The sequence below is a fragment of the Pristis pectinata genome, chromosome 12, assembly GCF_009764475.1.
Source record: "Pristis pectinata isolate sPriPec2 chromosome 12, sPriPec2.1.pri, whole genome shotgun sequence".
NCBI classification, from domain to species: domain Eukaryota; kingdom Metazoa; phylum Chordata; class Chondrichthyes; order Rhinopristiformes; family Pristidae; genus Pristis; species Pristis pectinata.
The window spans coordinates 2,685,023-2,707,184 of record NC_067416.1 but is presented as its reverse complement, the minus strand read 5'-3'; the positions used below and the strand labels follow the sequence as shown (position 1 = coordinate 2,707,184).

Below are 22,162 nucleotides of genomic sequence, written 5' to 3'. Positions count from 1 at the left end.
CGCACTCAATGTCAGCAAGACCAAGGAACTAATTGTGGATTTCAGGAAGGGGAAGTCAGGAGAACACACACCAGTCCTCACTGAGGGGTCAGCGGTGGAAAGGGTGAGCAGCTTCAAGTTCCTGGGTGTCAACATCTCGGAGGATCTATCCTGGGCCCAACACATTGATGCAATCATGAAGAAGGCACGCCAGTGGCTCTACTTCATGAGGAGTTTGAGGAGATTTGGTTTGTCACCAAAGACTCTTGCAAATTTCTACAGATGTACGGTGGGGAGCATTCTGATTGGTTGCATCACCACCTGGTATGAAGGCACAGGATCGCAAGAGGCTGCAGAGGGTTGTAGACTCAGCCAGCTCCATCATGGGCACAACCCTCCCCACCATCGAGGACATCTTCAAGAGGCGGTGCCTCAAGAAGGCAGCATCCATCACTAAGGATCCTCACCACCCGGGACATGCCCTCTTCTCATTACTACCATTAGGGAGGAGGTACAGGAGCCTGAAGACCCACACTCAACGATTCAGGAACAGCTTCTTCCCCTCCACCATCAGATTTCTGAACAGTCCATGAACTCATGAACACTACCTCGTTATTCTTTTTTTTCACTATTTATTTATTTTGTAATTTTACATCTTGCACTGTACTGCTGCCACAAAACAACACATTTCATGGCATATGTCAGTGATAATAAACCTGATTCTGATCAAGGTCAAGGGTCCACTGCCCACTGGTACAGGGACAACCTGCAACATGGCAGTTCTGTGCAGGGTACAAAATAATATCAGAAGGCATTAACTAATCATGGTGTTAAGTTGATATCACTAATCTTATTAAAATCACTGGGTACCCTTTCCTTGAAATAGATCCTCTGGTCCATGGCAGGGGACCTTGTAGTATTTCTGCCTCGTTGGCTCCCTCTGCTGCATTCTGCTAGCATTGCAGCCACCTGTTCACTACAAACACTTGCTGAATCGGAGTCAGGTTTATTATCGCTGGCTCATATGACGTGAAGTTTGTTGTTTTGCAACAGCAGTACAGTGCAAGACATAAAATTACTATAAATTACAAAAATAAATAGTGCAAAAAAGAGGAATAACGAGGCAGTGTTGATCGGTTCTTGGACTGTTCAGAAATCTGATGGCGGAGGGGAAGAAGCTGTTCCTGAATCGTTGAGTGTGGGTCTTCAGGCTCCTGTACCTCCTCCCCGATGGTAGTAACGAGAAGAGGGCATGTCCTGGGTAAACTTCATAAAAGCAAGGAGAATTTATGCTCCACATGAGCCTCCGGTAGTGTAACGGTTAGTGTAATGCTATTACAGCGCCAGTGACACAGGTTCAATTCCAGCCGCTGTCTGTAAGGAGTCTGTACGTTCTCCCCGTGTCTGCATGGGTTTCCTCCGGGTGCTCCGGTTTCCTCCCACATTCCAAAGATGTACGGGTTAGGAAGTTGTGGGTGTGCTATGTTGGCGCTGGAAACGTGGCAACACTTGCGGGCTGCCCCCCAGAACACTCTACGCAAAAGATGTATTTCACTGTGTGTTTCAATGTACATGTGACTAATAAAGAAATCTTATCTTCACTTATAAACACAAAAGGAGGCCATTCAGCCCATCAGGCCTATTCCAGCTCCCAGAGGAACAATCCGTCCCGTTCCCTTCTCCTTATTTCCCTGTACTCCTGCAATATTCTCTCCCGTGCACACATCCATCAATTTCCATTTTGATTCTTTTTGCCATCTACCCATGCAAGGGAACAATTTACAGTGGCCAGTCAACTTACCAACACATCTTTGCAATATGGGAGGAAACCAATGTGGTCACAGGGAGGACGTGCAAACTCCACACAGACAGCACCCAAGGTCAAGGACAAACCCTGGTACTTAATTGCACACTAACCTCCAGTGGTATAATGCAGGGAGCTCTGCAGCCAGGCTGAACACCAGTAACATGGCATTGACCACATAAGCTGCTTTAGGAAACTCCTAATGAATGGTCTTTGACCTGAAGCATTCACTCTGCTTCTCTCTCCACAGATGCTGCCTGACCTGCTGAGTGTTTCCAGCATTTTATGTGTTTATTTGATATCATAAATTGTAATGTTAGTTTTGGGTAAATATTAATTCATGACATCAGGGAGAACACTAAACTTATCTTGCAAAATAGTTCACTGTATCTTTAACATCCAACTCTGAGCACTTAGTTTAACATCACATCAGGAAGATGGTAGCTCTAACAGTGTGGCACTCCCTCACAACTGGTGGAGGAGTGATTGAGACCAGCAAATTGAGTGATAAATATTACAGTGGTAGGTCTCCATCCAACTCTGTGTCATGTCAGAGAGCAGCAAACAGAATAGCAAATGAATCAGCTCTAAACTTAATTAATGGCATTTGACACATTGATTATAAAAACGGCAAGATTATTGATTGTCCCCATCTGTTTCTGTTAATCAGTGAATTTGGGATGTGATTAATTCCCCACTTTTCACACTTACAACCTTTGCAAACACCCTGATAGTAAATATAAATGTGTGTGTTGTCATAGCAACGTCAGCCTTGATCGTGCGGGTACTGTTGATTGCACTTGCACAGTCTGAGAAGGTCTTCAAATAAACCAGACACAACTTTTGGAGTTCTCTCAGTTAACTGCATATTACTCTGTACATCCTGCGAATTGTTCTACACATCCTGGGCATTACTCTGTACATCCTGCGCATTACTCTGCACATCCTGCGCATTACTCCACATCCTGCGCATTACTCTACATCCTGCGCATTACTCTACATCCTGCGCATTACTCTGCACATCCTGCGCATTACTCCACATCCTGCGCATTACTCTACATCCTGCGCATTACTCTGTACATCCTGTGCATTACTCTGTATTTCCCGAATATTACTCTGCACATCCTGCATTTTACTCTACACTTCCTGCGTATAACCCTGCACTTCCTGCGTATTACTCCGCATTTCCTATTTATTATTTTATGCTTAATCCATCCCTAACTGTGCGGGTGAGCCATCTTCTTGAACCTCTGCAGTCCTTCTGGTGAAGGTGCTCCCACAGCGCTGTGGGGGAGGGAGCGCCAGGACCTAGACCCAGTGACAATGAAGGAACGGTGATATATTTCCATGACTCTTGACCTCACAATCTACCTCGTTATGACCTTGCGCCTTATTGTCTACCTGCACTGCACTTTCTCTGTAGATGTTATACTTTATTCTGCATTAGAACATAGAACACTACAGCGCAGTACTCTTCAGCCCACAATGTTGTGCCGACATTTTATCCTGCTCTAATATCTATCTAACCCTTCCCTCCCAAATTTTAACCCTTCCCTCCCATTTCTCCATCATGAATGTGTCTATCTAAGAGTCTCTTAAATGTCCCTAATGTATCTGTCCCCACAACCTCTGCTGGCAGTGCGTTCCACACACCCACCACTCCCTGTGTAAAAAACTTACCTCTGACATCCCCCTTTTACTTTCCTCCAATCACCTTAAAATTATTCCCCGTTCATGCTAGCCATTTTCACCCTGGGATAAAGTCTCTGACTGTCCACTCGATCTATGCCTCTTATCATCTTGTACACCCGTTATTGTTTTACCCTGTACTACCTCAATGCACTGTGTAATGAATTGATCTGTACAATCGGTATGCAAGACAAGTTTTTCACTGTACCTCAGTACATGTGACAATAATAAACCAATACCAAGTCAGGGCGGTGTGTGATTCGAAGGGGAACCTGCACATGGTGGTGTTCCCCTGCCCCTGTTCTTCCTGGTGGGAGAGGTCCAGGTCTGGGAGGTACTGTCAAAGCACTTGGGTGAGTAACAGCGGTGCGTTGTGTAGACGGTGCACACTGCGGCCACTGTGCGCCGGTGCTGGAGGGAGGGAGTGTTCAGGGAGGCGGACGGGGAGCCGATCGAGTGGCTGCTTTGTCCTGAACGGTGTCGAGCTTCCTGAGAGTTGTTGGAGCTGCATTCACCCGGGCAGTGGAGAGTGTTCCAGTACACTTCTGGTGTGACCTGCAGACAGCCGGGAGGCTTTGGAGGTCAGGGAGACACCCACCTTACCATAGCCACGGGATGTATGTGACTGGTCTTGTGATCCCCATTAATGGTGCAGGCAGAGAATGTCAAGGGTGGGTAGTAATTGGCATCACCAAACAAATTAACCCAAGGAGCTCTGGGCATTTGCTTAGATCCCAGCAGGTAGCTCTATGGGCTAGCTGTTTCACCCAGCGGGCATGAGGACCCGGGGGAGCAGCAGCCAATACAGCCGTCACTCCACGCCGCTCACGCTCCATATTTAGTCATCCCGGAAGTATCCTCGCCTCTAGGGGCGGGGCTGAATCCTGACCCCGCCTCCTCCCAGGCAAGGTCGATGGGGCCTTTTCCCAGCCGCGTAGTATTCTGGGAAGGTACATCCTCCATTGCTACCTGGGCAGAAGCGGAATTTATGTCAATTCCTTCCTCGTTGGGACAGAATGAGAAATGATAATTGGGGGGAAGGGGAAGATCCCCTCCCTGTGGATCAGGGCATGAGTGAGCGAACCAAGATAGCCAATATTCTAGCAATAATCAACAACTTGTGTTCAAGTCAAAGCCCGCCCCCATTATCCGTCCTGTGCAATTTTACAAAATGCTGGAGGAACTCAGCGGGTCGGGCAGCATCTATGGAGGGAAATGGGGACAGTCGACGTTCAGGGTCGAGACCCTTCATCTGAAGTCTCTTGTGTCTCTGTCCAATTATACGCTGGTTTGATCTAATTCCAATGAGCGGCGAATCTGATCTCATCGTGGACCGCTTTCTCTCCAATCCCAACCCCACATTGAACAGCTCCCTTGGAGTTCAAGTCGCTGCCCTCACTGTCCATTGACCTGGATAAACAGGCAAACTCGGAGCTGGTGGGACCGACATTCGCCTCGTTTAACCTAACCTTTAAGTAGATGCAGACACAAAACAAGTTTCCCAGTGTCATTGGGATTTCTAATTTTGCTTTCCAAATGTTTGATTTTAATCTAGATTCTTATTTTATTAATAAAGGCGGAATAAGAAGATTTGCTTAACCTCCCACCCTCCCGTTAGAAGACAGACATTCAGACTGTGCTGCCTCCTCGGGTTGGAATGCGTTCCGTGGCAGGAGGGTGGGAACGGGTTGAAAAGGGGGCCTCAAATGTAGAAGCCCTCAAAAGGCAGAAGTTAATTCGCAGGATTGGTTTGAAAGAGCTGGCACAGACTCGATGGCTCGAATGGTTTCTTCCGGTGCGATAATATTCTGTGAGTGCCAGTTAAATTACATCAAAGTGCTTTCCGATTTAACGATGATTCCTGCAGTGTGTGGGCCCGTGGTGCTGCGGTGGGGAGATCAGAGCCGGGGCGCTGGGAGTCAGCGGGCCCACCGTGATCCCCTCAGGTCCGAGACGACCACCCGAGCTGCGTTGCGACCTGCGGATCCCATGACTCCGCCGCCTGGTAACAGAGGAGGGAGAGAAGTCAGTCACCAGGCATTGACCAGGAGTCTCTGACCCTCCGAGGGTCGCCAGCGCGCTGGTCGGAGGGGAAACCACGGGAGGGGCTGGAAATCCCCTTCCTGTGGCCCGACCCCCCGGAGGGGTGGAAACAGAGGCAGTCGGGGCCTTCAGATGGAGAGAGAGGGGAACAACCCGCAGGGCTGTGGGAGAGGGACCGCTCTACTCGGAGCTAGCACTGCCTCGATGGGCCGGATGGCTGCCTTCTAACAATGCTGTACAGATGCTGGTAATCTGGCAAAGGGTCATGGACCTTATCACCGCCCCACCACACACCCCCTACCCCCCACCCACTCACCTACCCCCCACCCCCCACACCCTCCACCTACCCCCCACGCCCGCACACCCCCTACACCCTCACCTACCCACACCCCCCCACCTACCCTCACCCCCAACCCACACCCATCCCCTATCTAACAGCTCCACAGATCCAGGTTCAATCCCAACCTCCGGCACTGTCTTTGTGGAGTTTGCACATTCTCCCTGCAACCCCATGAGACCCCCACCCACCCCCCCCTGCCCAGGGGGCTCCGGTTTCCTCTCACGTCCCAGAGATGTGCGAGGTCGGTGGACTAACTGGCCGCTGGGAACTGTCCCTCAGTGTGTGGGTGAGGGATTGAAGCTGGGGGGAGTTGAGGGGGATGTAAGAGGGTGTGGACTGCGGTTGATGGTCGGCATGGACTCGGTGGGCCAAAGGGCCTGTTTCCGTGCCGTATGGCCCATCCTCCCTGCTCCCTCCCTCCCTCCTTCCCGTCTACGTCCCTCCCTCCACTGACCCTCCTCCCTCCCTCCCTCCTCTGACCCTCCTCCCTCCCTCTACTCCCCCTCCTTCACCACTCCCCCCTCCTTCCATCCCTGTCCAACCCTCCTGCCTGTTGCCTCTGCGAGGAACCCCAGAGTCCGTTCTCCCTTACCTGGGTGAGCTCCGCTCCCGCACAGGTACAGGCCCTTGACAGGTGACCTGTAGCCCGAATACAAGGCTGAAGGCCGTGTCAAGTACAGCTGGTCAAGTGACATTGCCCCGTGGAAAATGTTCTGCAGGAGCCAATGCACAAGTTGTCTGCAATTATTCCTCCAGATGCCAAACCAGGTGGGAACGTGCAGGGACGCGGGAACATGAAGGGAACGTGGGAACTTGCATAAACACACGGGGAATGTGAGAAACATGCAGGTAATCCCCCTCCAGATGTTTATCCCTACGTCCACTCAACACTCAGAGAAACCACACCAAACACAACCTCAGAGACAGTTACATGCCGAGCAACAGAAAACTGCTGGAGGAACTCGGCAGGTCAGGCAGCATCTGTGGAGGCAAAGTCATGGTTGAGACTCTGCATCAGGTTACCCATCCCTTTCCCTCCACAGATGCTGCCTGACCCACTGAGTTCCTCCAGCAGTTTATTTTTTGTTATCCATCAGGCAGAAGGAACAAAAGCTTGAAAGCAGATACCACCAGGCTCAAGGACAGCTTCTATCCCGCTGTTAGAAGACTGTTGAACAGTTTCCTAGTACGATAAAATGGACTCTTGACCTCACAATCTACCTCATGGCCTTGCACCTTATTGTCTGCCTGCACTGCACTTCCTCTGTAACTTTATTTCTCTGTGACTTTATTCTGCACTCTGTCGTTTTCCCTTGTACTACCTCGATGTACTGATGTGATGAAATGATCTGTATGGATGGCATGCAAAACAAAGTTTTCACTGTACCTCGGTACATTGACAATAATAAACCAATTTACCAATTTATTAATCAGCAAATATCCAGCTCAACCGCAGAACACCATATTCCATGCTATATACCTACTGAGCTACAGATGCATAAAAGACTCAGAGCAAAATTGATTATTAATGCAGCACTCCCTCTGGAGTGTCAACCCGCACTTCTGTGCTCAGGTCTCTGGGGCTGGACTTGAACACACAACAGCAGGGATGTTGCCTGGTGAATGAGATCTCACTTCCTGCTACATGTGTCCCACCTGGAAGCAATGGACAGAGGAGCCCTGGGTAACTACTCCCAATCTGGAGCCCAGGAGTCCGTCATATGATAGACCTGGGTTTCTGTAGGGATGCTACCCCCTCCCCTCCCCCCCCCCAGGACATCCTGAAACACTTCTCAACCAATGGCATTCTTCAGTGAAATGCTGCCACTGTTGTGGACAGGAAACAGACCAGTCAGCACACAGGAAGATCCCACAGTCTGAGATGTGTGCTGTTCACATAAGCACTGAGGAGGAGAGGCTGGAGAAATCTGGACCCTCCCAAGCTTAACCCTGTGATCGAGGTCAAGATGGTTGAGAGCTTCCAGTTCCTGGGAGTGAACATCACCAATAGCCCATCCTGGTCCAACCACGTAGATGCCACGGCCAAGAAAGCTCACCAGCGCCTCTACTTCCTCAGGAGGCTAAAGAAATTCATCATGTCCCCGTTGACCCTCACCAACTTTTATTGATGCACCATAGAAAGCATCCTATCTGGATGCATCACGGCTTGGTACGGCAACTGCTCTGCCCGGGACCGCAAGAAACTGCAGAGAGTTGTGGACACAGCCCAGTGCATCACGGAAACCAGCCTCCCCTCCATGGACTGTCTGCACTTCTTGCTGCCTCGGGAAAGCAGCCAACATAATCAAAGGCCCCACACACCCTGGACATTCTCTCTTCTCCCCCCCCCCCCCCCCCCCCCCCCCCATTGGGCAGAAGATACAAAAGCCTGAAGGACCACCAGGCTCAAGGACAGCTTCTGTCCCGCTGTTATAAAACTATTGAATGGTCCCCAGTACAATAAGATGTACTCTTGACCTCACAATCTACCTCGTTATGGCCTTTGAACCTTATTGTCTGCCTACAATGCACTTGCTCTGTAACACCTTATTCTGCATTCTGTTACTGTTTTCCCTTGTCCTACCTCAATACACTGATGTGATGAAATGATCTGTCTGGATGGCATGCAAAACAAAGTTTTTCACTGTACCACATGTGACAATAATAAACCAATTTACTAGAGGATGTGTAAACTGTCCAAAGTGTGAAGATCTAGTTTATTTTCAGCACTGGATTTGTAATTTCAAGCAAACTTGACCATGGAATTAATTAATACTTACCCCACCGGTCAGACCAAACACCTTCTCCAGATCTGGAGGTGTCAGGATATCACATCCGATCACAGAGCTCTTAAAACCTGGAGCGTACTGCTCGATACAGTCAAACACTGGGAAGAGAGGAGCGGAGGTCATTTACATCTCAACAGAGAGCAGGTCAGATTTCACGTGAACTGCCAGTGTCCTTGTGGCTTGCCCAGTCTCTGGGAGGTGCCCACTCTTACTCACGGCCACCCGGTGACGTACAAGCGGGTGCTGACTGGACCTCTTCCCATCCCCATGTCTGCTGCACATGATTCCCAATGAAACAGGTCGTAGAGTCAAACAGCACAGAAACAGGCCCTTCAGCCCGACTGGTCCATGCTGACCAAGACACCCATCTAAGCCAGTCCCATCTGCCTGCATTTGGCCCATATCCCTCTAAACCTTTCCTATCCATGAACCTGTCCAAGTACCTTTTAAATGTTGTTAATGTACCTGCCTCAACCACTTCCTCTGGCAGCTCGTTACATATACTGATGGTCTACATTTCCATAGATCCTGCTCGACCCACTGAGTTCCTCCAGGAGATAGTTTGTTGCATCAGTGGGTCTGGAGTCACCTAATTATTCAAAGTTCTGGATAATTATTCCCTACATTGGAGTCAATCATTGTAAGAAAGACTTGCAGTTCCCAGAACTTGGGATGTCCCAAAGTGTTCAATGTGGCTGAGGTGCTTTATGTAATGCAGTCACGGATGTATACAGGGAACAGATTTGCCATCTAGACGTAGCAAGCTCCCATAGACAGTAATGTGGTAACAGCCAGCTCATGTGATTCCGTACATCCGCGGCTAAAGTTTACCCAAGACATCAGGGAGAATTCCACTGCTTTCTTCAAAAAGACCTGGGATCTTCCAACAGATCCTCTCTTTAACCCCTCCCCTTCTCTGCAACCACAGTTTCTCACTATCCCAACTTGAAATATTAACTGCTTCTCTCTCCACAGATGCTGCCTGACCCAGTGAGGATTTTCTGTTGTTTTCCCTTTTTTCCAGCATTTCATCCTCATTTAACGTCTCCCGAGAACGCCAGGGTCCCGGCCATGCAGCGCTCCCTCACTGCATGTCAGGTGAGCTATGTGTGACTTCAATTGATAACCTTCTGACTCAGAGGGGAGTACCACCCACTGTACTAATTCCCTAACTAAGCCTGTGGCAGTCACCATAGACCAGCAGATAAAATCACCTGTTGCTTAGCGTAACACCACTGGCCACCCTCCTCAGTGTGCAAGGGTTTGAACCATCTGCCTACACCTTCACTGGTTCAAAGGATGCCACCAAACCAGCCATCCATGCCTCCATCACATTGACGGAGGTTCTCAACCAATAATAACCAGTCCTGCATCAAAGTGAGAGCCAGAACCAATCAGATAGAGAGTACGTGTGGGCTCCAATCAGATAGAGAGCATGTATGAGCTAAAACCAATCAGATTGAGAGCATGCGAGGGTTACAGCCAATCATGCGGCGTGCACATGAAGGCCATAACCAATCATGTGCAGTGAGCATGTAAGAGCTACAACCAATTGGATGAAGAGTGTGTGAAGGCCATAATCAATCATGTGGAGATGCTTCCTGAACCAACCACCAATGGGAATGACTTCCCTTATTTCCCTTTATCTAAATCCATTATAACTATTAAACTTGGACAGTGAAGGAGTGTGGTCCCCTCTCTGAACCCCAGCCAGACCACACTGGTGAGTTCTTCTGCAATTACTGCCAACCTGTTGGTTAAACTTGGAGACGGCAGACGCTGGAATCTGGAGCAACGACCACCTGCTAGAGGAACTCAGTGGGTCGAGCAGCGTCTGTGGGGTGGGGGTGGGGTGGTTGGGCGTGGGGGTGGGGTGGGGCTCAGGGGAGTGGGGTGATGGGGAAGTGGGGGGGTGGGGTGTGGGAGAGTGGGGGTGTGGGGTGTGGGGGGTGTGGTGTGGGGGGGTGGGAGGGGGTGGGTGAGGGAGGAACTAATGCAGGGTTTTGACCCAAAATCCCATTTTATTCTTCCCACATTCCCATCAATTTCCCCCCCCCCAAATCTACCCCTCACCTACACACTAGGGGCAATTTACAGTGGCCAATCAACTTTACATCTAAATATTAGTGCTGTGGACCTCAGTCGAACCAAACCACGGTTCTAGAAGACGTGTGTCATTGCTGCATCTTGCCTTTGACACGCATGACAGAGGATGAGTCTCCTCCCTGTGCGGGCTCCCAGTGTCTCCTCCCTGTGCGGGCTCCCAGTGCGGGGATCTGACTGGATTCCATAAAAAGTGACAAAAGCAGCAGAAAGGCTTTCAACCAAATGTCTCCAAACGACCAATCAGTCGTCAGGATGTGGGAGGGAACGGGAGCACCCGGGGGAAACCCAGGCGGTCACAGGGAGAACATGCAAGCTCCACACAGACAGCATCAGAGGTCAGGATCAAACCCAGGTCTCTGGCACTGTGAGGCAGTGACTCTACTTGATGAAGGGTCTAGGCCCAAAACATCAACTGTTGATGTCCCTCCATAGATGCTGCCTGACCTGCTGAGTTCCTCCAGCATTTTGTGTGCGTAGCTCTACATTGTGCCACCCCTGTGCAGTATTTATTCCTCAATCAACATCATAGTTGAAGAGCAGAGAGACCTTGGGGTGCAAGTCCACTCATTGAAAGTGGCTACACAGGTAGACAGGGTGGTTAAGAAGGCTTATGGAATGCTTGCAGTTATTAATCGAGGTATTGAGTACAGTAGTCAAGAAGTTATGATACATCTCCTTAGAACTCTGGTTAGGTTGCATTTAGAGTATTGCGTGCAATTCTGGTCACCTCACCAGAGGAAGGATGTTGCGGCTTTAGAGAGGGTGCAGAGGAGGTTTACTAGGATGCTGCCTGGATTAGAGGGCATGTGCTATAAGGAATGGTTGGACAAACTTGGGTTATTTTCTCTGGAGCAGCGAAGGCTGAGGGCTGATCTGTTAGAAGTGTATAAAACTATGAGGGGCATAGATAGGGTGGACAAACGATATCTTTTTCCCATTATTTCACCAGAGGGCATGCATTTAAGGTGAGAGTGGTTAGGTTCAGAACAGACGTGAGGGGTATGTTTTTTTTAACTGAGAGAGTGGTGGATGCCTGGAATGCATTACCTGATAGGGTGGTGGAGGCACTGGGGGCTTTTAAGAGGGGCTTGGATGGGCACATGAATGAGAGGAAAATAGAGGGATATGGGCATTCTGTAGGTAGGAGGGAATAGCTATGTCGGCACAACATTGTGGGCCGAAGGGCCTGTTCCGTTCTGTACTGTTCGATGTTCTATAGTTTGGTTCGACTGAAGTCAACAGCACTAAGCTTTGGAAGTGACATTCACACACGCCCTTTGCCACGTCACCTCTGCAGGAACTTCATGTCCTTTCAGCTGTGGTGTGTAGTCTACCTCGATCAGCGTAGAGGTTCCTTTGCTCCTCATCCCACTCCTTTCCTCCTCGGAGACGGTAGGGAGTGTATTGAGTGAAGATGGAGATCACATGGCAGGCTGGTGGGGCGATGGTTGGATCCAGAACTGAGGGGATACATAACTCGATCATCGGCCTAGTTGGTAGAAACAAAACAAGAACTCCATTGGAAAATGGAAAGCCAAAGCCCTGCAGATGCTGGAAACCTGAAATAACAGCTGCTGGAATCATGAGGGCCTTAAGACAGGGTGAATGCACAGAGGCTTCCCCCAGGGAAAGGGAATCAAAACCTAGAGGGCATCGGTTTAAGGTGAGAGGGGAAAGATTAAAAAGGGACATGAGGGGCAACTTCTTCACACAGAGGGTGGTGGGTATATGGAACGAGCCGCCAGGGGAAGTGGTTGAGGCAGGTACAATAACAACATTTGAAAAACATTTGGACAGGTACCTGGATAGGAAAGGTTTAGTGGAATATGTGCCAATTGTGGGCAAGTGGGACTTGGTCGACATGGACCAGTTGGGCCGAAGGGCCTGTTTCCGTGCTGTACGACCCTGACTATGACGCTCAGCAGCTCAGGAACCATCTCTGTTTCTCTCTCCACAGATGCTGCCTGACCTGCTGAGTATCTCCAGCAACCCAGGTTCAATCCTGACCCCCGGTGCTGTCTGTGTGGAGTTTGCACGTTTACCTGTGACCGTGTACGTTTCCTCCCACGTCCCAAAGACTTGTGGATTGGTTGATTGCCCACTGTAAATTGCCCCCAGTGTGTGGGTGAGGGGTAGAACGTCGGGGGAGTTGATGGGAATGTGGGGAGAATAAAAACAATGGGATAAACATGAGATCAGTGTGAATGGGTGGTTGATGGTCGGCACGGACTCAATGGGCCAAAGGGCCTGTCCCCCTGCTGTATCTCTCTATGACTGTTCTATAACACAAACCCCATTCCCTGCACTTAAAATGATGAGAAACAGGTTTGGGAATTGTCCATTCAGCCCCTCAAGTCTGCTGTGCCATTAACGTGATGCCTCGTCCCACCTGATCCCTGCATCCCCTTCCTTGGAATTGGTTTATTATCATCACTTGTAATTCTTTCCCCTCTCACCTTAAACCGATGCCCTCTAGGTTTTGATTCCCTTTCCCTGGGGGAAGACTCTTGTGCATTCACCCTGTCTTAAGGCCCTCATGATTCCAGTCTTGCATACCGATCGTACAGATCAATTCATTACACAGTGCATTGAGGTAGTACAGGGTGCATTGCGGAAGTACGATCCCGCCAGCTCTATTCGCCCTCTCGTTACTTCCCCGTACCTCTGCAACATAATCTCTCCCATATATGCCCACTCCCCTACACCAGTAAGTTCTCATACTCTGATTTCAGTATATATCTATCTCAGCCTGGAATCTACTCAGCCAGAGAGGGAGAGAACCTCTGACACTTATGGCTCTCTGTAAAACTATTTCCCCCCTTCTCACCTCAGTTCACAATGAGTGCCCCTTCCCCCAAGGCTGTGACCCCACCTCTAGACTTTCCAGCAAGGTAACAGGGTTAGGGTTAGCCCCTGTGCACCCACCCCATGTCCATCTCGGACTCCTGGGTCTCAATGAGATCACCTCCTTCTGAACTCCAGCCAGGATCAGCCAACCATCACTGGGTCTTCACTGGGCAATCACGCCCCGCCCTCCCCACCACAAGAACCAGCCCCATGAATCCACACGGCATCACCTCCAGGACGAGAGTGTCAGAGACCTACTTCCCGACAGCCACCACCACAAACAATATCTCAACTTTCAAATCCTTACCCTTTTTTGTAGAAATCGCCCATCCCTTGCTCACTCTGTAACCTCCTCCAGCCCTGCAAGACTCTCAGATCTCTGCACTCCTCTATCCTGACCTCTTGACCATCCCCGAATTGAATCGTTACCCCACGGATTGCTGCACCCTAGCTCAGGAATTTCCTCTCCCCCCCTCCCCGCCCCCAAACTCTGCTGCCTCTCTCTTCTTCAAAGAATGACCTTACTAAAACCCATTGGCCTGGATATCTGCCATTAAGGCTGTCCATTAATCTTCATTTGACACAACATGGAAACAGGCCCTTCAGCCCAACCAGTCGATACCGACCAAGATGCCCATCCAAGCCAGTCTCCTTTGCCTGCATTTGGTTCATATCCCTCTAAACCTTTCTTGTCCACGTACCTGTCCAAGTGCCTTTTAAATGTTGTAACTGTACCCAACTCAACCCCTTCCTCTGGCAGCTAATTCCATATACGGACCACCCTCTGTTACCCCTCAAGTTCGTATTAAATCTTTCCCCTCTTACCTTGAACCTATGCCCTCTTGATCCTCGAACCCTAGGAAAAAGAAAAGGACTCCTACAAAATGCCCAGACATCTTGCTGTGTTGAAGGTGCTACTTAAATGCAAGTTGCTGCAGTCAGTCTGTTCCCCTGGGGCACCAAATGATGGAGAAGACCAAGGGGGAACTCCCCCACCGCGCAAATATCGAACAGGAAGAACATCCGGTCCTTTGGGACGCACCTTGTGGACGGAAGTCCTTGGCAAGCATCATTATAGGCCTCGGTTATGTAGGCTGTGTCCTCACAGTTTAAGTGAATGGTGCCAGCCAAGTAGTGGGCAGGGTCAATCCCCTCACCCCTGGGCACAGCCAGGAACCCTGGCAACTGATCCACAGCCACTGGCAACAGAAGAGAAAGAATGTTAGTGCTTCTCACCACTCCAGTGGGAGCTCGGCGCTCAGTTCCTCGCTCTTTGTGGCATTTCCAAACAGTTTAGACTTACACAGAGGAGGCAAGATGAAGCACAGACCGGCTGTGTGGTTGAAAGTGAGGAGGGAAGCATTGGACTGCAGGAGGATATGAACGGACTGGTCAATTGGGCAGAAGTGTGACCAATGCAGTTTAATCCCGAGAAGTGTGAGGTCGTGCAGTTGGGGAGATGCAACAAGGCAAGGGAGATGGCTAGTATGGACAGGGAGGGCCGAAGGGACTGTTTATGACTCTATAACTCTAAGGTACAATAAATGGGAGGACAGTAAGTAGTGTGGAGGAACAGAGAGTCCTTGGGATGTTCATCCACAGAAAGGTGGCAGGACAGATAATAGGGTACTTTCCTTTATTAGCCGAGGCATGGAAAATAAGAGCAGGGAGGTTTCAGATGACAGTCCAACACAATAGTTCGACCGCTGTGGGTTGAGCACTGCCTACAGTTCTGGTCTCTGCATTTCAGGGGAGATGTGCTCGCACTGGGAAGGGTGCAGAGGAGGGTTACAGGGCTGTTGCTGTGACCTGGAAACTGTAACCCCAGATTTGATAGGCTGGAGACACAAGAGACTGCCGATGCTGGAACCTGGGGTGTAAACCAAACTGCTGGAGCAACTCAGCAGGTCGGGCAGCATCTGTGGAGGGAAATAAACAGACAGCATTTCAGGTCGAGACCCCTCATCAGGAAACATTGACTGTTTATTTCCCTCCACAGATGCTGCCTGTCCTGCTGAGTTCCTCCAGCATTCTGTGTGTGTTGCTCCAGATTCCAGCATCTGCAGAATCTCTTGTCTCTCCAGTTTGCTGGAGGAACTCAGTAGGTCAGGCGACATCCGTGAGGGGAACTGGACAGATGAAGGTTCTCAACCTGAAACGTCAACTGACCATTTCCCTCTATGGATGCTGGCTAATCCACTGTTTTTTTTTGAAAGGCTGGGGCTGTTTCCTTTGGAACAGCGGTGGCTGAGGTGAGACTTAATGGAGGTGCCTAAAACAATGAGGGAAAATGTTTTCCCCCAGAGGGTGGTGGGGTCTGGAACTCGCTGCAGGAGAGGGTGGGAGATGCAGAGACCCTCCCCACAGTGAAACAGTGCTGGTGTGCGGACTTGAAGAGCCGTGAGCTGCAGGGGGACACACCCAGTGTGGGAAGGTGGGGCTCTCTACGAACTTGCAGAGACAGGATGAACTGAATGTCCCTCACTCTGCATCAGCAACTTTCCATCACTCTGGGACTCAGCTTTGAGTATGGTGGCAGGGTGGTAGTCATCATCTACATCACCTCCAAATTTGAATGTAAAATCTTCATCATCCTTTTCAAACCCCTCCACACCCTCCCTATCTCTGTAACCTCCATCAGCCCTACAAGCCGTGGAGATCTCTGCACGCCACGTCTAACCTTTGGATCATCTCACATTCCCATTGCTCTACCACTGTGGCCTTTCCTTCAGCTGCCTGGGGGCCGAGCCCTGGAATCCCACCCTCCACCCCCCCAAATCTCTCCACCGCTCCACCGTGGCGTTAACAATGGGTCAGTTTTCGAGACTATGGGAAGGAGTCAGTTAGCCACTAGAGGTCATTTCACCCGTATCCACCTCACTGCCCCACAGAGGGCCAGTGTACCATTGATCTTTGTGACTGGTGACGTGTAGTCAATGGATGAAACTTCCTTAATGAATTCCTTGGGCATTGACTTCTGAAACAGACAGAAAACAAATCCAGATTAAAGACCTGCATTTACGTAGTGCCATTCAAGGCTTCCAATGGCCACTGTTGCAATGTACAAGCAGAAATGTCACAAGGTTTGGACCAATCACTGTTACAATATCAGCAGAGAGATAAATATTGGTCCCAGGAAGGAGAGGAGAACTACCTCATTCCTCTTCAGACTGACAACACCATGCATTCAGCTACAGAGCCACTGCCTCACAGCCCCAGAGACCCAGGTTCAATCCTGACCTCCGGCGCTGTCTGTGTGGAGTTTGCATGTTCTCCCTGTGTCTGCCTGTGTTTCCCCCGGGTGCTCCGGTTTCCTCCCACATCCCAAAGATATGTGGGTCAGTGGATTAATTGGTCACCGTAATTTTTCCCTAATTTGTGGATGAGTGGGGGACTTTGGGAAGAGTTGATGGGAATATGGAGGGGGGGGTGTGGGGAATAAAGGAAAGGAACAAGCAAGATCAGAGCAGCTTACTTGATTAGGCTCCTGAACATTCAGAAAAAGTTTACTAGCTGATATCTGGAATGGGTGGGAGAGGCTGGGTATATTAGGCTTATATCTACTACAGTTTAGAAAATCCTTAGGGATCTTGACAGGGTGAGTGTGGAGACGGTGGTTCCTTTTGTGGCAGAATCTAGAACGAGGTTTCCATTTAAAAATAAGGGGTTGTCCATCAAAGACAGAGATAAGGCAAAACTAAAAATTCTCTCAGAGGATCATAAACCATCTTCAAAAGCAGTCTTTGGATATATGTAAGGCAGAGGTAGAAGGATACTTGGGAAGCAAGGGGTAAAAGGTCACTGAGGGTAAGCGGGAATGTGCAGTTGCGGTTCCGATCAGGCCAGCAGATTCAAGAGGTTGTGGCCTCCTCCTGCTTCTCTGTGTTCATCTGAGTTAGTGATGGGCAATATTAATAGGGACATTATAGCCCTTAAGGGATCTTGGGGTCCAACTCCATATCTCCCTGAAAGTGGCTGCACATAGATAGGGAGGCAAAGAAGGCGTACAGAATGCTTGCCATTATTAGTCGAGGCACTGAGCTCAAGAGTCAGGAAGTTATGTCGCAGCTTTATAAAACTCTGGTTAGACCTCATCTGGAGCCTTGCATTCAATTCTGGTCGCCTCATTACAGGAAGGATGTGGAGGCTTTGGAGAAGGTGCAGAAGAGGTTCATCAGGAGACACAAGAGACTGCAGATGGTGGAATCTGGAGTAACAAACAATCTGCTGGAAGATTTACCAAGTTTTACTGATACTGGTTTACCAGGACGCTGCCTGGATTAGACGGCAGTTGCTTTAAGGAGAGATTGGACAAACTTGGGTTGGTTTCTCTGGAGCAGTGGAGGCTGAGGGGAGACTTGAGAGAGGTTTATAACATTATGAGAGGCACAGATAGGGAAGACAATCAGATTCTTTTTCCCAGGGTAGAAATGTCAAGTACTAGAGGACATGCATTTCAGGTGAGGGGGGAAAGTTTAGAGGAGATGTGCGGGGCAAGTTTTTTTTTACACAGAGAGTGGTGGGTGCCTGGAATGTGCTGCCAGGGGTGGTGGTGGAGGCAGGTACAACAGTGATGTTTAAGAGGCTCTTAGACGGGCACATTAATGTGCAGAGAATGGAGGGATATGGATCATGTGCAGGCAGAAGGGATTAGTTAATTAGGTGTCATTAACTTAATTAGTTGGGCACAACATTGTGGGCTGAAGGGCCTGTTCCTGTGCTGTACTGTTCAATGTAACAACAAGGCCAATGTCCTAAAAAGTTAATAAAGTTTGGATAGAGTAATTCCCCACAAACTGTTGTAGTCACTGGTTGTCACTGGTAGTTTCCTGGGGGATAATCAGTCCCTCTGCTAGTGAACACATCATCTTATTGGTGTGGCGTTAGGGAGGCGGAGAGACATTCTCCAGTCTCACCTGTGGAGTCAGCTCGAGGAAGGTCACATGGGGAGTGGCGTTGGATAAAACCACTTTACTTCTTATCTCAGTTCCGTCTTGCAGCACAACTCCTTGGGCAGTCCCACTCTGATCCACCAGAATAGAGTGCACTGGCTAATTACCGGGGGGGGGGAGAGAGAGAGAGAAACGTCATAAGAATGGAGAAACAATTTTACCTGCTCCACCAGTCGGTAAGATCATTACTGGCCGTTTAGCTCAGAACTACTTTCCTGCACCACCCCAATCTCTCGATTCCCTTAACATCCAAAAATCTATTGATCCTCAGATGCATGAAGATCACATTTATATTTATCAAGCTACCAACATCTTGGCTGCAGATGACTCCCGAATGCCACAAGAATAAAGCAAGTCAGATACAAGGAGGAGACTGTAACTGAGGTTAAGGCACCTGTTTAACCAGACTTGAGAGAGATTTACTCTGCTTGTGGCTGCGCCATAATGTTTGACTAAGTCACCCACAATGACTGGAAACACAAAAAAGGGGTGAATTCCCCAATTTCTGCCCCTCTACCACACAGGGGAGGCCATTTGGCCCATTGTGCCTGTGCTAGCTCTCTGGGTAGTCATTCCTCACTCTTTCCCACACAACCTGATGGACACCCCATCCATCACCATTCACTCACTCCACCACCGACACACAGGGGCAGCAGTTTGCACCATCTACAGGACGCGCTGCAGCAACTCACCGAGACTCCTCAGACAGCACCTACCAAACCCACTACCTCTTCCAGCTAGAAGGACAAGGGCAGCAAAAGCATGGGGAACACCACCCCCTGGGAGTTGCCCTCCAAGCCACACACCATCCTGACTGGGAAATATATCGCCGTTCCTTCACCGTCACTGGGTCAAAATCCTGGAACCTCCTCCCTAACAACACTGTGGGTGTACCCAAACCTCAAGGACTGCAGCAGTGCAAGAAGGCAGCTCACCACCACCTTCTCAGGGGCAACTAGGGATGGGCAGTTAAATGCTGGCTCAGCCTGTGAAGGCCACACTCCTTGAATGAATGGAAAAAAAAACACCGACCTTTTCTTCAAGTTTTTATCCAACTCCCCGCTGTTGACTCTGCTTCACCACCCTTCCTGGATCGCAACGTCACAACGTTCCAGTGCGTGAAAACATTCTCACTGTCCCTTCTCGCCCAGGTTCTTTGGTTGATTTTCCAAGCCTGCATCCTTTGGTCCCTGACCCCCCCGTCACTGGAGACATCTCTCCCTTCCCTGCTCCCCCCACCACCCCCCCAACTCATAAAGTCTCAACCGAAAGGTCACCAAGCAGAACCCATCCATGGGTGGCAGAGGCTCCTACCTTCTCCGTAAAGATGGAGGCACCATAAGCTGTGGCCGCATGGGCGATGGAGTTGGAGAGGGAGCCCATTCCTCCTTCCACGTAAGCCCAGGCCCCCTTAATCCCCTCCAGTTCCCCCATCACATGATGGAGCAGGACATACCTACACTCGGCAAGAGACAAGAGAACAGTTGATCAGTGTACAACCTACGACTGGTTAATCTTCCCCCAGACCTGCCACCTTGTTTTACTCCAAATACAAGGCAACCAATAGTAACAGAGCCATACAGCATGGAAACAGGCCCTTTGGCCCAACTCATCCATGCTGACTGTGTTGCCCAGTGAGCTAGTCCCATCTGCCCGGGTTTGGCCCATAGCCCTCTAAACCTCTCCTATGCATGGACTTATCTAGATGGCTTTTAAATGTTGCTAATGTGGCCACCTCAACCACTATTTCTGGCAGCTCATTCCAAATACCCACCACCCTTTGTGTGAAGAAACTGCCCCTGATGTCCCTTTTGAATCTCTCGCCCCTGATCTTAAACCTATGCCCTCTTGTTTTTAGCAGCCCCTCCCTGGGAAAACTATGTGCTTGCACCCTGTCTATGCCCCTCATGATCTTATACACCTCTATCAGGTCACCCCTCAATCTCCTGCGTTCCAGGGAATAAAGTCCTAGTCTACACATCTTCTCCTTGTAACTCAGGCCCCCAAGTCCAGGCAACATCCTGGTAAATCTTTTCTGCGCTCTTTCTAGTTTAATAACATCTTTCCTATAACAGGACGACCAAAACTCTACACAGTACTCCACGTGTGGCCTCACTAATGTCTTGTACAACTGCGACATAACTTCCCAACTTCTATACTCAGTGCCCCGACCGATGAAGGCCAGCGTGCTAAACGCCTTCTTCAACACTCTATCTACCTGTGACAAAACTTTCAGCAAACTAAGCACTTGAACTCCTAGGTCCCTCAATTCCCCAACACTCCCCAGGGCCCTACCATTCACTGTATAAGTCCTACCCTGGTTTGATCTCCGCAGAATGCAATACCTCACATTGAGTGTTGGGAGCATTGTCAGAACCTTGGTAGAGTGTGCCACCTGGCCACCAGAGTCTGCAACTACATTACACTAAAACATTTTGACACCAATTACTGACAAAGAAAGAACACAATAGGAGCAGGAGGAGGCCACTTGGCCTTCAAACCTGCCCCACCATTCAGTATGACCTTGGCTGATCTGCCCCAGGCCTCACCTCCCCTCCTAGGCCAGTTCCCCGTAACCCTCAGTTCCTCAATCTTTCAAAAGTTTATCTTCTTCCTCTTTAAGTACTCCTGATGACCCTGCCTCCACAAGTCTCTGGGGTGGAGGATGCTAGAGGTTCACCTCCCTCTGGGAGAAGTTCCTGTGCACTTCAGCTTTAAATGACCACCCCCAAGTCTTGTAACCATGTCCCCTCAGTCAAGACTCTCCCCCAGTAGAAACCCATATCTACTCTGTCATGCCCCCTTTTATACTGATAAACTCACCCCTCATTCCTCTAAACTCCAAAAAGTATTGATCTAATCTCTTCAGCTGCTCGTGTTAGGACAATCCTCTCATCCCAGGAATTAGCCTGGTGAATCCCCCTCGGAACGCCTACAATGTCAGTATGTTCTTCCTTAACTAAGGAGACCAAAACTATGCACGGTACTCCAGCCTCACCAACACCTGTACAGTTGTAAAGCACCTTTCAAACAACAGGAATTCCCAAAGTGTCTCACAGTCAAGGATGGACTAGTGAAGTACATCCACTGTTGTAATGGTGACTCATTGCAAGCTGCTCTCTGCAGATCCACTCACTACTTCTACCATAATCATTCCACTCTTCTGAATCTAAATTCTATGTCTCTAAGAATTACACTTTATTCTGCATTCTGCATTGTTTTTCCTTGTACTACCTCAATGCACTGTTGTAGCGCATTGAGGTAGTACAAGGTAAAACAATGCTGTAATGAATTGATCTGTACAAATGGTACGCAAGACAAGTTTTTCACTGTACCTCAGTAGTGTGAATTCCCGTTTGGACACAGCAAGCTCCCATTAAAACGGCAATGTGATAATTGACTGGGAGGTAACAGTTGGCTGGGGGAATGAGCAAATCTCCCATCTCTCCTTCAAAACAGTGGCCATGGCATTTTTTCTACTGACCTCAGCAAACAGAAGACACCCCAGTTTAATGCCTGTACGGCGGCACTCTTAACAGGGCAGCACTCCCTTACAATGGGACCAGGAGGGATGACGGACAGATGGAACCAGATGGGGAAGGGGGTAGGAAGG

At 49.5% G+C, this 22,162-nt stretch overlaps 1 protein-coding gene across 1 annotated transcript in view; it reads right to left on the bottom strand.

Moving 5' to 3' along the window:
- Positions 1-5,004: 5,004 nt before the first annotated feature.
- Positions 5,005-22,162, bottom strand: part of pyroxd2 (pyridine nucleotide-disulphide oxidoreductase domain 2) — a 39,355-nt gene continuing 22,197 nt past the window's right edge. Inside the window, exons 9-16 of the mRNA XM_052027452.1 lie at positions 19,864-20,005; positions 18,514-18,648; positions 16,502-16,574; positions 14,640-14,796; positions 12,085-12,239; positions 8,636-8,742; positions 6,448-6,568; positions 5,005-5,474 (exon numbers count right to left, since the gene is read on the bottom strand). Coding sequence (XP_051883412.1) covers positions 5,392-5,474; positions 6,448-6,568; positions 8,636-8,742; positions 12,085-12,239; positions 14,640-14,796; positions 16,502-16,574; positions 18,514-18,648; positions 19,864-20,005 — 973 coding nt within the window. The 3' untranslated portion in view covers positions 5,005-5,391. The remainder of the gene's footprint in view (positions 5,475-6,447; positions 6,569-8,635; positions 8,743-12,084; positions 12,240-14,639; positions 14,797-16,501; positions 16,575-18,513; positions 18,649-19,863; positions 20,006-22,162) is intronic.